The sequence below is a fragment of the Myxocyprinus asiaticus genome, chromosome 38 (genome assembly GCF_019703515.2).
Source record: "Myxocyprinus asiaticus isolate MX2 ecotype Aquarium Trade chromosome 38, UBuf_Myxa_2, whole genome shotgun sequence".
Lineage (NCBI taxonomy): Eukaryota > Metazoa > Chordata > Actinopteri > Cypriniformes > Catostomidae > Myxocyprinus > Myxocyprinus asiaticus.
This window is the reverse complement of record NC_059381.1, coordinates 15,739,821-15,756,016: the sequence shown is the minus strand read 5'-3', so window position 1 is coordinate 15,756,016 and position 16,196 is coordinate 15,739,821. Positions and strand designations below refer to the sequence as shown.

The window sequence follows — 16,196 nt, the reverse complement described above, 5'->3', positions numbered from 1 at the left end:
TTAGAAGTGTGGAAGTTGAGTTTCTAAAACTTACCGTATGTTTTTATAGTACAATGACCTCATATGTCAAAAGATCAAAGAAAATGTGATTCCTCATGTCATGACCCCTTTAAAACAAAATAAGCCATGAAGAAGAAAGAAAAAGGCATGTTCGTATCAAAGAACACACCATTACCATGGTAAAATGACTAATGTATGGACCCGAACGGCTTGCTTTTATAAAACGGCAGCAACAGCAATAAGGTAAGACAGGAGTTTTCAATAAACAATTGTTTATTATTAATAATGATGAGAATAAACAATTCTTCTATCAAGGAATTCAGTTAACTGTCCTAATTATTGTCTGTTTGCAGTTGATATGCAATTGAGCAACTTAATGTGTATATAATGTTCAGTCACAGGTGAACATTTTACAATTAATTTAGAGTATGAACTATCCATTTTATAATAAATGTAAAATGTTAGTTATAACTTGGTTATAACTTCTGACCATTGCATCATAGGCAGCTTGAGATCATAGACACTTAATCTTAATTATTTTGAATGTTACAAAAAGATCTCAATTGTACATTTGTTTAGGTGTGAAGCTGCTTATTCAAGAGTTCACCAAACTTCTGCATGCATCACAAGACAACTTATTCGTACATGAATATCAATAGTAGTGTATGTAACATGAAGCATATAATGGTGGTTGCAGGACCACCACTGTATTTGGCATGATTCTTATTCCACTAAGAGGCAATTTCCCTTCTCTGAATCCATGAGAGGAACTGATTGTGACAGTTACGCATCTTACGACAAACAAGACTTGCTTGTCTGTTACTTACTAGGCTATGAACCGCTCCTTGGCGAACGTCATCCTGGGTGGCTATGGTACCTCATCCACTGGCACGGGCAAGCCCATGGAGATCACAGGTACCCACACTGAAGTCAACGTGGAACAGACGGTGGAAATGATCAAGGAGGCTCAGGATATCATCATCGTTCCAGGTAATGAAGATCTTGTGTAGCCCTGCACATCTGAAACCCCCTACATACACAGATGGAAGAAGGTCCTTGGTTCAAACAAGAACCAGAGTGTACTGTCAACAACCTCAAATGATCCATTATGTTATGTCTGTTAAACCAACCTTGTTTCACTCCCATTACAGCACTGGTGATTTTCTGACCTCTCCTGTGAGGGATAAGCCCCCCAGGGTGTGCCCTGAGGCCTGTTGGGGCTTGTTCTGAGGTGGTCTTGAATTCTGACTTGTGTTTTGTGCAAATAGGTTTTCTTTGAGACCCTAGACAAATTTGTGTGCCGCTTTTATCTGTCTGTTTGGGCTTGACCCTTTGGGATGTTGTTTTGTGGAATGCCAAGGTTGGCCTCCCGTGGCATTGTTCATGTGTGTTGAGCTGTGCAGGGTGATGTCAGGTTTATATCTTCTGGGCAAGCTTTCTTTGCCCAGATACAGCTGACTAAGCAAGCGGGATGTCAAAACAAACTTTAACTGTGTTTATCTGAAGTGTGTAATTTTTGTGCCACTAGCATCACCAAACTAAATATCAAAATGAATGACAAACATGTCATTATTCTGTCAAAATGATGACTGAAACAGCTTCCCAAACCCTCGACTTGTCTGCCAGTGTTGGTCTGTTGGGATGGTTGAGATCCTCAAGCAAACAACGTTTTGAAACCACCACAGAGCCACAGTGTTTACATTTTAGGAGGAAATCAACCTACTTATGGCTGGCTTATAGCTGTCTCTGAGATAGAAGAAAGTATTTAACGTCGACAAAATTACACACTTCAGCTTTAAGTTGCCAAATAATTAATTTGAAGTTGTTTATCATTTGGTACTTCCTATGTAAGTAATTGTTTTTCTGTGTAGAATGTTCTTTGCAGGGGTCTACATAATGGCCTCCAGCGATGGCAGTGACTCTCTGGCCGCTTTGTTCTCCACAACAGACTGTTTTATGGTTATGTTTTATGGTCCGACAGCAGGTCGAAGAGATCAAGATGTTGGAAACGAGAGGACAGTAGAAAAGAGGAGTGATTTTAGATTTGGGAATATGAACGGAAAGAAAAGGAGAAACTATAATAAACAGCACCGTCCAAAGTAAACAAGACTGCTCAGCCAAGCACAACATGGATGGCCCCTTTTATTTAAAACAAATGGCAGTCCAACAGGCTCTGAGGCATCCAGACTTTCCCCTCCTGACCATTGCCTGGTTAGCCACTGCCAAGATGACTTAGAGGGCCCTGTATTCGTAGATGACACATGCCTGACCATCATGATCACCATGGCTTGACAGCAAGAGATGAAGTCTTCATCTCTAAATAAACTCTCTGAGTGGTAGCATAGTGGTTCTGGTCTAGTAACTGAAAGATTGAAGGTTCTCCTTCAAACCAAAGAGATCTATAATACCCAAAGAAAGCTAATAGAACATATAGCAGTTGCTTGGCTCGCGCGTGACCCTCCCTAACCCAGTGTTTCCCAACCCTGTTCCTGGAGGCAAAACAACAGTATGCATTTTGAATGTGTCCTCGATCCGACATATCCATTTCAGGTCTTGGAGGATCTTCTAGCTAGCTGATGAGTTGAATCAGGTGTGTTAGATTAAGGAGACATCAAAAATATGTACTGTGTTGTTGTGCCTCCAGGAACAGGGTTGGAAACACTAGGTTAGGGGTTACAGGGTTAGGGAGGGTCACGTGCAAGCCAAGCAACTAACCAACCCTAGCAACTAACCAACCCTAGCCCTAACCCTTACCCTTTACCTAGCAGGGGCTAACTAGGCTTTAACCAGACCCTTGGTTCAAACCCTGGAAGAGGTGATCTTTAAACTTTTGTGTTGCCAAATTCCCCCATCGGCTTAGTCCTGTTGAAATAACCTCCAATTGTCACTTTAGTTATTGTGCTCAAGTTGCTTTCAGGAAGTGAATGATAAATGATAAATAACTAAACCCACGCAAATGTTCTCTCATTCGCTGCTAAATCATCCATCAGCCAGCTTTGCGTGGCTGGTCCTTTTTGTACGGGGTCCCTATGACTGCTCGTATTGAGTTGAGCAGTGGCTTTGTTTCCATTTCTGCAATTTGTATAAATTTAAGTAGTCGTGGTCACTGAGTGATTGACAGTTGTGAAAACATTTAAGCGTTTTCTATTTAAAGTTGGAAGTTTGCCGGCCATGGTTGTTTTCCTAAGGAGAAATGGCTTTGTTTAAAAGAAAAGCTACAAAATGGGGGAAAAAATCATTAGGACCAGGGAGGGTTAGTCAACGTGCACTATGACAAGCTTGTTTAAGCCGAAGGATTTGAAGATTGTTGTGACAGGCCAATCAGAAGTTGCTAGCCATAAGTGAGGCTGTGAACTGATTGACACATGGAATGTATCTTTTTTTTTTTTTTTATTTTTTTTTATTTATTTATTTTTTAATCATTCTAACACTAAATTGGCTATTAATGAAAGATTGATGATTCAACTAAAGTGTTTCACATTGCTGATACTTCACACATTATTTGTTCTGACCCCCTCAATTTCTTTACTCCTGTCAGACTGCATGAACGGTGTAAAAATAAGCAGGCTACAGTAAATATAATGATGAATGCACCATACTCTCCTAGACCAACTGAAGAATTATTTCAACATGAAGCAATTTCCTCTTTTTTTTTTTTTTTTTTTGTGCTTTGTGCCATCACCATTTCAGGTTGTTTATTTCAGTCAATCAAATGTCATTTACTTCATCTCTGAATTACTAATTAGAATGAGTTAGTCACTTGTTTGTTTGACTAGAAAAACAGATTTTTCCTATTGGAGCTGATATTCAATATGTTTTAAGTTGTTTTTATTTATTAAAGTAGAATCGATCCATGTGACAGATTTTGAAAAGATGAGACATGGTCAATGAAAATATACAGATGACATGCAGGGATCATGCAAAGTTTGTGTTTTTTTTTTTTTTTTTTTACATTCAAAGTATTTTTCCAAGAATAGAGTTTCCCGGGAGTGGTTAACCCAATGTGGGTTTTTCAATCGGCAATGCATTTATCTAAAATTTAATGAAGGCAAATGAGAAGTATATAAGCAATAATATACGAGAGGCAGTGTGAATGTGAATATCAGGACTGAAGGGCGCTGTTAGACACGAAGTGGAGTTCCTGCAACCCCTTCAGCTGTGACTATATTCACAATGTTTTATTGCTTTTATAAAACGGTTATTAAATACAGTTGAAGTCAGAAGTTTACATACACTTAGGTTGAAGTCATTAAAACACATTTTTTAACCACTCCATAGATTTCATATTAGCAAACGATAGTTTTGGCAAGTCATTTAGGACATCTACTTTGTGCATGATTAAAATAAATAGCATTGCAAAAGTCATTGGCTCTGTCCTCTGTAGTTTATATGTAGATGTTATCTGCATTTGCTACAAGAGCAAGTACGTGAATACTATCGCGCGAAAAATCCAATTGAAGATAAACAAAATGCACTTTCAGCTTCGTTCGGTACATAATGAACCAGAGCTGTTTATAGATGGAGTCCCCATTAAAGTTGTTAAAGAGAACAGGTTTCTTGGTATCACTTTTGACAACAAACTGTCTTTTATTCCTCACATTAAATCACTAAAAAATAAATGTCTTATAGCTATGAATGTTTTAAAGGTTTTATCCAAAACCAAATGGGCAGCAGACAGCTCAACTCATGAACTTGTACAGAACCATGGTACGCTCACTATGGAAGTATCATTTATGGATCAGCTAGGAAGTCATACATACGACTTTTGGATACTGTACACCACCAAGGTATACAACTAGCTTTGGGAGCCTACAGAACCTGACAAATCCAAAGTCTCTGTGTGGAAGCCAATGAATCTTCCTTGGAAATCAGACGCCTAAAGTTGGCCTTACAATATGCAACCAGACTTGAAACAAATAAAGAAAACCCAGCCTATTCAGCAGTTTTCCCACTTCAGCATTCAACAATATATGAAAAAAAAAAACAACAAAAAATCAAGTTTCATTCGTCCATTTGGCCTACGTATAAAAACCCATCTGGAGAATCTGAAAGTGGTTCTAAACAGTGTGGAACAGACACATTTCTGCAAAATTCCTCCATGGGATCTCAAAAAGCCTAAAATCCATCTAGATTTAACAAGTAACCAAAAATCCAAAATGCATCTGAATGATTTCCATCAACAATTTCTGGACATAAGAGCAGTATACCCACAACATATCCCAATATACACAGATGGATCTAAATCTGGAAATAAAGTGGCAGCAGCTTTTGCAACAAACCAACTGTGTCAGGGTATCCGCATCCCTGACCAAAGTTCAGTTTTCACTGCAGAGGAAAACGCTCTACTACTGGCACTGAAGTTTGAGACTGCTCCACAAATTTTTTTTAATAATAACTGATTCAAAATCATGTCTTGAAGCATTGGAAGCTACTAAAACTTATCACCCAACAATCATGAAGATTTTAATCAAACTGTCATCTCTTGAATCAAAGAATTTTAATATTATTTTCTGCTGGGTACCTGGACACTCAGGAATCTCCAGTAATGAACAAGCAGACAGAGCTGCCAGAGAAGCACTGTCTACTGAACCAGTAAAATGCCCTATACCTTCCATAGATCTGAAACCAACTCTGAATGTATATATCAAAAACAAATGGCAGTCGGAGTGGGATCAATGTTTGAACAAATTATGAGAAATAAATCTTGTTGTTGGAACAAGATGTGTGTTCCCTTTTAATAATCTCTGGGATCAAGTCGTTTATATACGATGCTGGATAGGACATACAAGACTCGCACACCAATTTTTACTATCAGGAGAAAATTCACCAAAGTGCTTCTTGTCAGAACCCACTATCCATTAAACATATTTTACTGGACTGTCATATCTCTACACATCTGAGGAACCTGTATTATTCAGTTGATTCTTTTTAAAAGGTTTTTAATCAAGTGAATCCAAATTTAGTTAAGGTTTTTAGGAAAAATGAATCTTAAACAACTTTAAATAACTAAACCTGGTTCCCGCCATGAATATAGCCATAGAAGCTGGCATGGCGTAAAAAATGAAAGAAACAAACAAACTTTGTGCATGACACAAGTAATTTTTCCAACAATTCTTTACAGACAGATTGTTTTACATTTAATTGACTATATCATAATTCCAGTGGCTCAGAATTGTACATACACCAAGTTAACTGTGCCTTTAAGCAGCTTGGAAAATTCCAGAAAATTGTCAAGCCTTTAGGCAATTAGCCAGTTAGCTTCTGATAGGCTAATTGGATTCAATTGGAGGTGTACCTGTGGATGTATTTTAAGGCCTACCTTCAAACTCAGTGCCACTGCTTGACATCATGGGAAAATCAAAAGAAATCGGCCAAGACCTCAGAAAAGAAATTGTGGACCTCCACAAGTCTGGTTCACCCTTGGAGAGCAATTTCCAAATGCCTGAAGGTACCATGTTCATCTGTACCAACCATGGTACGCAAGTATAAACACCATGAGACCACACAGCCATCATACCGCTCAGGAAGGAGACGTATTCTGTCTCCTAGAGATGAATGTAGTTTGGTGCGAAAAGTGCAAATCAATCCCAGAACAACAGCAAAGGGCCTTGTGAAGATGCTGCAAGTATCTATATCCACAGTACAACGAGTCCTATATCGACATAACCTAAAAGGCTGCTCCGCAAGTAAGAAGCCACTGCTCCAAAACTGCCTTAAAAAAGCCAGACATCAGTTTGCAAGTGCAAATGGGGACAAACATTTTAATTTTTGGAGAAATGTTCTCTGGTCTGATGAAACAACTGAACTGTTCGTCCATAATGACCATCGTTATGTTTGGAGGAAAAAGGGTGATGCTTGCAAGCCAAAGAACAACATCCCAACCGTGAAGCATGAGGGTGGCAGCATTATGTTATAGGGGTGCTTTGCTGCAGGAGGGACTGGTGCACTTCACAAAATAGATGTCATCGTGAGGAAGGAAAATTATGTGGATATATTGAAGCAACATCTCAAGACATCAGCCAGGAAGTTAAAGCTCTGTCCCAAATGGGTCTTCGACCCCAAGCATACCTCAAGTTGTGGCAAAATGGCCTAAGGACAACAAAGTCAAGGTATTGGAGTGGCCATCACAAAGCCCTGACCTCAATCCAATAGAACATTTGTGGGCAGAACTGAAAAAGCGTGTGCGAGCAAGGAGGCCTTCAAACATGACTCCATTATACCAGGTCTGTCTGGAGTAATGGGCCAAAATTCCAGCAACTTATTGTGAGAAGCTTGTGGAAGGCTACCCAAAACCTTTGACCCAGTAGTGTATGTAAATTTCTGGGTGTGATAAAAGAAATAAAAGCTCAAATAAATCATTCTCTCTACTATTATTCTGACATTTCACATTCTTAAAATATAGTGATCCTAACTGACCTAAGACAGAGAATGTTTTCTACGATTGAATGTCAGGAATTGTGAAAAACTGAGTTTAAATGTATTTGGCTAAGGTGTATGTAAACTTCTGACTTATAATATTAAGGACACAAATGTTCATCAAAATGTTATTTTAAATACAATTATTAAATGCCATCCTTCCGTTAGAAGATTTAACTGTTTAAATGGTAAATGGAATGTTGCTATGCAAGGAGAATAACGGTCAGCAATGGGTGGTGCGCAGAAACACAAATAGAAACTCTGAAGAGGTCATGGCTATGCTTTATCGTGAATAAAGCATGACTATTGACCAATCAGTATCCAGAACAGGAACTATCTGTTTTATAAATTAAACTAAATTTACACATGCAGCACGCTTTTTTGTAGATTTTGAACACTGCTGTTAGCAGCCCAAGTGGACCATGCCAAATGTGAGCCAATTAATAGGCCTTACTGGTATATCAGTATCACAAATTTTGAAGTTAAATTAACTTGAATTTGACCTTTGAGGAAACAACCCTCAAATGCTGTAGCTAAAGCAGTGACGCATTGCTTTGAATTGCTACATCTGGCAGTGAAGCACCCTATTATTTACAGAAACACTCTTATCTGTCTCTTCTCCCAATATTCTCTGAAATATGTTTATATTTGTGAATGTCTGTGTTTGTACATGTGTTCTTTTTATAACTGCTGTGTCTTGTCATTCAGGCTATGGTCTGTGTGCAGCTAAAGCTCAGTATCCCATTGCTGATCTGGTCAAGACACTGACTGAGCAGGGCAAGAAAATCAGGTAAGAAACATACACACAAAATTCACACAGTATTTCTAATTTTTTACTGTTCAAGTTTAAATTAACCTCTGATAAGGTTGGAGCAGTGACGCAGCGTTTAGGCCATGTGCACACCACGGCTCAGCATTTTAAGAGCGGATGACAAGGATTTGAGTTTGGCCTGTGCCAATGTCCTGATTCCTTCCCTCCAATAATTGCCAGTCATTTTCCACTGTATCTGCTATCTAGGCAAAGCAACCATTAAAACTGCCCCAACCCCCAACCCACCACCACTTTGAGAAACTTGAAAGTTTTATCTCCCACAAACACTTTTTTTTTTTTTTTTTTTTTAAACGGCAGCTATAAGACCAAGCAAAAGCCTATGCCAACAAGTTGTATCTGTAATCGATTGAATGAATGCGAAGTCAGTGATCCTAATATGACGAGAGCACACTTACCCACTTTTCAGCAAATCAGTTACGATCACTGGGCTACCTTTATATCACCTAATTAAAATTCATGACACACACACGCACCCTTTTCAGGTCATTTCTACGCCTCTGCTTGCATCAATCAAAAGAGACCAAAAATCGATGTGTAGGTAGACACTGAGGGAGTCTGAGGCTTGTCAGTGCTGTTAGAGTGGTGTTTGAGTTAGGGCTGGGACGATTCATCGACGTAATTGACGTCATCGATTACAGAAATACGTCGATTTGCATAACATGCGTCGGCGCGTCAATGGAATAATTAAAACGGCAGCTCCCGGTTTAAGCATGGATTCCCCTGAAGAACAAGCTGCAGCTTAAAAAAACTTGCCTACGGTCATCTAAAGCGTGGGAGTATTATAGCTAGAGACCCAACAATGTGGTGCTGTGTAAGCTATGCAAATTGGAAATGGCTTATCACAGCAGTACAACCGCCATGAACTAACACTTGAAGCGAAAGCATCCCAGAGTGCTTTGTCAAGATGGCAGCAAGGCAGCACCGTAAGTCCTGTTTACTTTTTGTCCCCACCCAAGCATGACATATTAGTATTACAACATGTGTTTCTGTTAGTAGTAGTCACTTTAAATTGATTTTCTAAATGTTTCCTCATCGCCCCCATGTTAAAAGTAATTTCTGCACCACTGCTAACGTAGGGTGACCATAAATCCTCTCTTTCCCGGATATGTCCTCTTTTTTTGGACCTTAAAAAAGTGTCCGGCAGGGATTTCTAAATTTGCGGAAATGTCCGGGATTCGGCTTTAGTTGCATTGTGATGTGCATCTGGTTTAATACTTTGTGTGTGTGCGTGCATATTTGCATTGCTTTAACCCCTCTTTGTAAGTCCCACCTTCTCGCACACCAGTTGGTCAATTATAAGAGGCTTGCAGCAACTATTGGCCAAATTCCTGCCTGTCAATCTCTCCGCGAACGCGCGAAGCCCTGTTGTGTTCGGCATCAAACAGTTGCTTGACAGTAGCAGCAAATGACAGCTGAGTGGAAACGATGCCCAAACGAAAGTGCAAATTTACAGAAGATTTGCACAAAAAATTCCCATGCTTTCGTCCAGGTCGAGATCCGTGGGAAGCAGAATCTATGACATGTAAAGCTGGCACTTATGTGTCAGTTGCTAATAAAGGTGCAAGTGATTTAGAAGCACACATTAGCTCTGCGAAGCATAAAGGGTCAGCAAAAGGTGAAAGTTCATCAGGTAAATTAATGGACTACTTTTTGCAACCAGGTAAAATTATCACTTTGCTTCATTTTCCATGGCCATTCAAAATAATACTAATAGTTAATGAAGGTACACTCCTGGCATCAAATTTTATTTTAGTACATGGACATTCAAAAGAATGTTATAAATAAATAAAAATTTCCATATATTTCTGTTATGCTAATAGAGTATCTCTTTCACAGTATTAAAGTTTGCATTCATAGTTGCTGTTTTGAGCCAGTTAAAACAGGGCTATTTTTGTTGCAGAATAATGCCCTGCAGTGCACACTTTGTTTCTTGTACATTTGTTTGTGTTTAAGAGAAGATGATTTAATAACATATTGAAATATTAATGACAAGTTTATTTATTTTGGTTTAATTAATTGTTATATTAATCAAGTAATAATTATAAAAAATCTTTAGAATAATCTGCAAATTAATCATTAGATTAATCGACTAATCGGAAAAATAATTGTTAGATTTATCAATAAAAAAAATAATCGTTAGGTGCAGCCCTAGTTTGAATAGCTCACTAGTTTTGCAGGTCACCATGGTGAAACTCTGAATGGCAGCCTTCTCTTTCCTCTCTGCTAATAGATTGCATGTCGGACTCCTCTATTTCAAAGAATGCTTTTGAATATCTTCATTCAGTTCCTCCATTGTCCGGGGCTTTTGTTGCGTTTTCAGAGTATGTGTAATGCCCTGTGATCTGAGAGCGCAGTGTACCCCAGGCCTCCCGGTGCTGTGAAAGGGCCGGTGATGAGCAGGGCGACAGGTGGATGCTACGTAATACTTTCCGCCACCCCAGCGATGCTTATCAGGTTGCAGGGCGTGGAAAGGCTCCATGCCTGACCCCGGAGATGCTTCAACAGGAGTTCAGATGACTGCCTCCATAGGCTTTTCAATATTAGAAAGGCATAGTGATTAAAACATGTTAAAGCTTTCTCATTTTGAGACATTTTTTGTTTTTGAACTTGCTTGTAGGCTTTATTAGTTTTGTGTCAGACAGTTTTAGAAAGATGGAGCTGTGGCTTAGCAGTTAGCATAGGATTAGAAATATTGAGTTGTGGTGCTCATTGGCAGAGAGACTTTGAATCTGGCTTGCAACATTTCCTGATCCCGTTCCCCCTTTCCTCCTCATGATTTCCTGTCTTCACTTTACTCTCTATAAAAGTGGCACAATGTCTATGGCTGGCCACCATGGCTCCATTTTTCCTTTCTCTCTTTCTATTTTACTCTCACTGTAAGTGGTTGATTCTTTGTTCTATTATTCCCACTAGATATCAGCTGTCAGCAGTAGCCTGGTCTCACCACACTCTTGGCAGGCATAGGAGCTAAAAACAGACTCATCTGTGACTTTTTAAAAGGGTCTCTCAGCCTATTTCATGAAGGGACTCGCACACTCGAACACAAACACTCTCTCGCTTTTTAATCAAATCCAGGACATCACAGTGTGCTGCCAGTTCATCTTATAATAAAGGGATGAAGTACTGGTCAGCAACTTGCATAGTCAAGAAGTGGTCTGCCATTATGCTTTTCACTCAACAAATTCTATCAAGTTTGAAAGCGAATTTGTTTACTTCAAAGACACTGAAGATGAAGATGGCTACATATGTTGAGCACTTTTTTACATCCTATGACAGATCATTTCATGACACTTTATTTTTTTTTTTATGACTTTGGCTGGAAACCATAAACCAGTTCTTATTGGGAAAAAAAATATTATTACTACTTATTTGAAAAGGAAATACAGGAACTAAAAGATTTTTACAACTTTCTGTTCTGTTTACAGTTCTCAAATGTGCATTCTTCCACCGATGAAGACCAAACACAATACTAAAATATTCGAACCTGATGCGTGGTGCGAGCTGCGAGGCGATCATCTGTGTTCCGTCACTGCTGTCGGGTCCTTGCATAAAGTATAACGTAAAAGGAATGGGCAGCTGGTGAAGGTTCTGGTGCCCACCTAGGGAGTTTGTGCCCTACTCAGTGTAATATGCTTGTAGGGAGCAGTGGTACTGATCAAAAGTACTAAAAGAATTGTTCAGCGATATCGGAACCAGAATCATTAAATTCCATCCGATTCTCATCTTTTTTTCATGAGCTTCAGTACCAGTTTGCATAATGCAATATTTGGGGTAATTAAGCAATCAAGTTTTTGTCATCTTATTTCATTTAGTTGCCACCTTGTCAGATCTGTTGCATGAGCTGGACTCCTGTTCTCTCTCTTGAGCTGGGGGGCACTGTGTGATTTTGGAAGAGAGACGTAGACCGGAAGCTTGTGTAGTTTTCGTTGATTCGTTTGATCTGGGAGCTCAGCAGCTGCTGCCAATTAGAGCATTTGCAGATGATTAGGAGGGGAGATGGGTGGCCAAAGAGTGGACAGTTTAGTAGCACACCCGCCTCGCCCCCCTTTTCTCTCTTTGGGATAATTGGCTTGGGGTGTTGCCCTGTCAAGAGGACTGTGGGTAGAGCTGACCCTCTTGCTCAATTCCAAAAGCTATCAAGCTGCCTATTGAGGCAAAATGTTATGGCATTATAGGCTCGTTCCTGACATGAAGGCTGTATCAAAAGGTAGGTAGATTAGATATGTGGCCTCAAGATACCTCGTTTTGGTCTAGTTTTAAGGATGGATCCTTCGCCGAAAAGGCAATCCCAAAATGCACTCTGACCAGCTGAAAAAGTAAAAAAAAAAAAAAAATCCAAGATTGTAGACAAACCAAGAGGAATGTTGATTTATAAAACAATTATTTCATGCAGTACTGAAAAGTATCGATTTAAAGTGTTTGTGTAATTTAAAATTTGTTTTTTACCCAGGATTTGAGTGATATGTATTTTAAGCTTTCAGAGTATCACACCGTTAGAGCGTCACGTTATTCAAGTCAATTGCAAGTTGAATCTCCTGGGTCAAGTACAGTTTATGTAGCACTGAAGTGCTGCTTATCTAGAGCTTCCTTATGAGGTACCATGATGGTTAGGATGCAAACTTAGAAGGCAGCGGCATATGTAGGCAGTGAGGCAGTTCACAAGCTTCGGCAAACCAACGCCTTTATCATTCTCACCGTCAATCGCTCTGCCAGCTCATAAAGACTGCTACGTTTGTTTTGGCTGCAGGGTGGAGTTGGAAAGTCTTGCTTTGTTGAAAGGAGTCACAAGTTTGGGCAGGACGGCAGCCTGAATCTCCTGTGGGCCACAAGCTATCATAGTCAAAAAGAAGAGCAGTTATTTTCAGATGTAGAGAGAGCAAATGTTGGTTCAGTGTGGTGAAACGCAGGGCGACTGGTAATGGTAATAGCAGAATGATCGACTGGTTTGGACTGGAGAGAGCTTGGACTCTCTTTCCTCTCAGGCTGTTTGCGTGCACACTTCAGCTGCAACTTGTGTAAGCCTTTCCAGTGTCAGTGCTGATTGACAAACCTCATGTCTCAATTTCTAAGGCCTGTCTGCTAAAATATCTCTGTTTAGGTGATTATTGAACAGGTTTTTCTCATCCTTATTTCCCCTCTGACAAATAAATTTGCTTGGAAGTAAGTGATGAACAGATGTTGGATTTGATGCAAAACAAAAAACAAATCACATCATGTTTGGTTTCGGAGTATATATGGCAGAATTTTTTCAGGTGATATTTAGTGATGTGCAAAACTATGTATTTTCAAAATTGACTAATCGGTAGGTTGTCTAAATGGCCGGTCGGTCTTGAGGAAGCACTGTATAAATGTGCTGGTTTAGGGTCTTATCCACCAATCAGTGATCAGACATGTTGTTTTTTTTTAAGGGTTTTCACACACATTCTTGCATTTAACAACAACTGGAGTGCAGCAGAATGAAATCGAAAACAGGGGTGTTGAGACTCATTAAAAAAAAATAAAAATTGAACTATCTTGATGCAGCATCTTAAAAGCAATGGCCAAAAGACGTGGGTCTACATGTGTGTGTAGACCAATAATGTGTTTTTGGATGACATTAGTTCGCCATCCCAACCTATCCCTTATCATTTTTATGTTTGATGGTGCCTGTTTTTATAATCCACTTTTTCTGTAACGGCATGTTGAATGGTGACCTATGCAGTCATATCACTTCCTGTGTCTGTCCTTAGCCTGTTGGCTGTGGTCTTCTGTTTTTACAGTGAAGTCATAAAGCTGCCCACGTGCCCTTAGGGTACACTTGTCTTCCTCAAGCCATTTCCCCTGAGCTCATGCCCTTTACTACATCTGGTATTAAAGAGATACCTACTGCCTCTGCTTATTGCCTTGTCTCTTAACCTCTCTCAAACAGCCTGACCCCTTCCCCAAAGTGCTTCTACTTAACCGTGTTCAAAGACTCCTCTGCTTGGACTGTACGGAGGGGCAGCAATTCCAGATGCCATGTGTGTATTAAGAGATTGTAGAGGTCAGATGTGGTCTAAATTTTTGGTGTTTTCAGGTTTGGAATCCACCCAGTGGCTGGCCGCATGCCTGGCCAACTTAACGTACTACTGGCTGAAGCTGGTGTGCCGTATGATGTTGTGCTCGAGATGGAAGAGATCAACGATGACTTCCCTGGTATGATATCACTTTTGATTGGCATAGTCGGCATGATTAAAATCGTAATCCTAGATTCTGCTAACTGACTTAACTTCATTCACCCCTTGCTCCTGCAGGAACTGACCTGGTTTTGGTAATTGGAGCCAATGACACGGTGAACTCTGCAGCCCAGGAGGACCCCAACTCTATCATTGCTGGCATGCCCGTTTTGGAGGTCTGGAAGTCCAAGCAGGTGAGCAGCTTAATAGATTTCAGTGCCTTTAATAGCCAAATATAAATTGCAGTCTGAAAACCACCCTGTTTGTAGCTGCTTTCTCAAGATATATGAAGTATGTAAGTATGTATGTATCAGACTTTTATGGCTTGGCTGGAATAAAATCCAGAATAGCAAGGATTGCCCTCAAGCACTGTAATGCAGACCATCCCTCATTTTCCCACCCAGAGTGATATGAAAATCTCCATCCCATCCCCACAGGTGGTTTCCACTGTAACCGAGCTTCGGTGCAGGTGTATCTCCAGCAAAGACAGCCTCATGCTGCTTTCATTAGCTCTGACTCGCTTGTTCTGGAATGATGACATTTCGGAGCATCCGACTAATACTTTTCCTAAATGTAGGGGCTGGTGTGCCTCCCTACATGACAAGCTCATCAAACCCAGGCCTTCTCTGGGGAAATCACTTGGAATACTGGAGCTTGACATTACAAATGTACAAATGAGTCAACCTTCTCATGAGTAATTGCATGTAGCATGTTAACCTGTTCTATTTATTCTATATTCAAGTTAAAGTGTTTGTAAACATGGGAGCTTTTGTCCAAATTCTTAGGGCTCCTACGTGCTTGAGAATGGGCCAAATTTAGAGTGTGGATAAATCAATTTCAGTTCAAAATCAATCGGGAATACAACAAATTGGATTTCTGAAAGCACAACTAAACCCACTATCATGAATTTCTAATTGGGCAATTGATGACTACTCCAGAATGTGTTTCAGCAAATGTTCTCAACTTTTGGTTGCATGATTGGGCGTCATTCACAAACCCTTGCATTTAAATTTTTCTGATGCACCATCTCCTTTTAAATCAGTGGATTCACAGCATTCTCTGATGCAGCATAAACTCTAGGTGGCCTTATTTGTAGTATCTTAGATGCATTGCTGTCTCTTTTTTTTTTTTTTTTTTTTTTTTTTTTTTTTAGAACTTGGATGTGTTTCCAGATTTCAACTAGGAAAATCAACCAACTTCGACATGTAATCTGGAGTTCCCCTGCCAAACTCAATGGATTTTAAGCATTCTCTGATGCAGCATCAACTCTAGTTTGTAGGTGGCCTTATTTGCAGGAACTTGGAAGCATTGCCATCCTGTTTTTATGAACTTTGATGTGATGCCAGATCTCTACTTATGAACTTAATTAACTTCGACATGATAGCGTTGCAGAATCTGTAGTTAACCTTTAGATTAACAATTGATTCTAAGCATTCTCTGAGGCAGCGTCAACTCTAGTTAGGTGGCTTTATTTGTAGGATCTTGGTTGCATTGCTGTCTCTTGTTTGTATGAACTTTGATGCGTTGCCAGATCTCTACGAGGGAACTCTACTACGAAGTTGGTTGGTCATTTCCAGATTTGGTTGAACTTCGTCTGTCAATGACTTTCGCAATCTGCATTGTGATATCTGTTTGATATCGGCGATATCTGATTATATTGTCCTATCACCCAGCCCTACTTCGTAGTGTCACTCTTGATGACATGATAGTGTTGCAGAATCTGAAGTTATCCTGTTGATTGTCTTTGTAGGCTT

The 16,196-nt window shown here is 39.8% G+C and overlaps 1 protein-coding gene across 2 annotated transcripts in view; it reads left to right on the top strand.

Moving 5' to 3' along the window:
* The window catches only part of LOC127428866 (NAD(P) transhydrogenase, mitochondrial-like), a 57,356-nt gene that overhangs the window by 38,660 nt on the left and 2,500 nt on the right, over positions 1 to 16,196 (top strand). For both annotated transcript variants that reach the window (XM_051677514.1, XM_051677512.1), the window contains exons 18-21: positions 831 to 990; positions 8,125 to 8,206; positions 14,304 to 14,422; positions 14,521 to 14,636. In XM_051677514.1, coding sequence (XP_051533474.1) covers positions 831 to 990; positions 8,125 to 8,206; positions 14,304 to 14,422; positions 14,521 to 14,636 — 477 coding nt within the window. The remainder of the gene's footprint in view (positions 1 to 830; positions 991 to 8,124; positions 8,207 to 14,303; positions 14,423 to 14,520; positions 14,637 to 16,196) is intronic.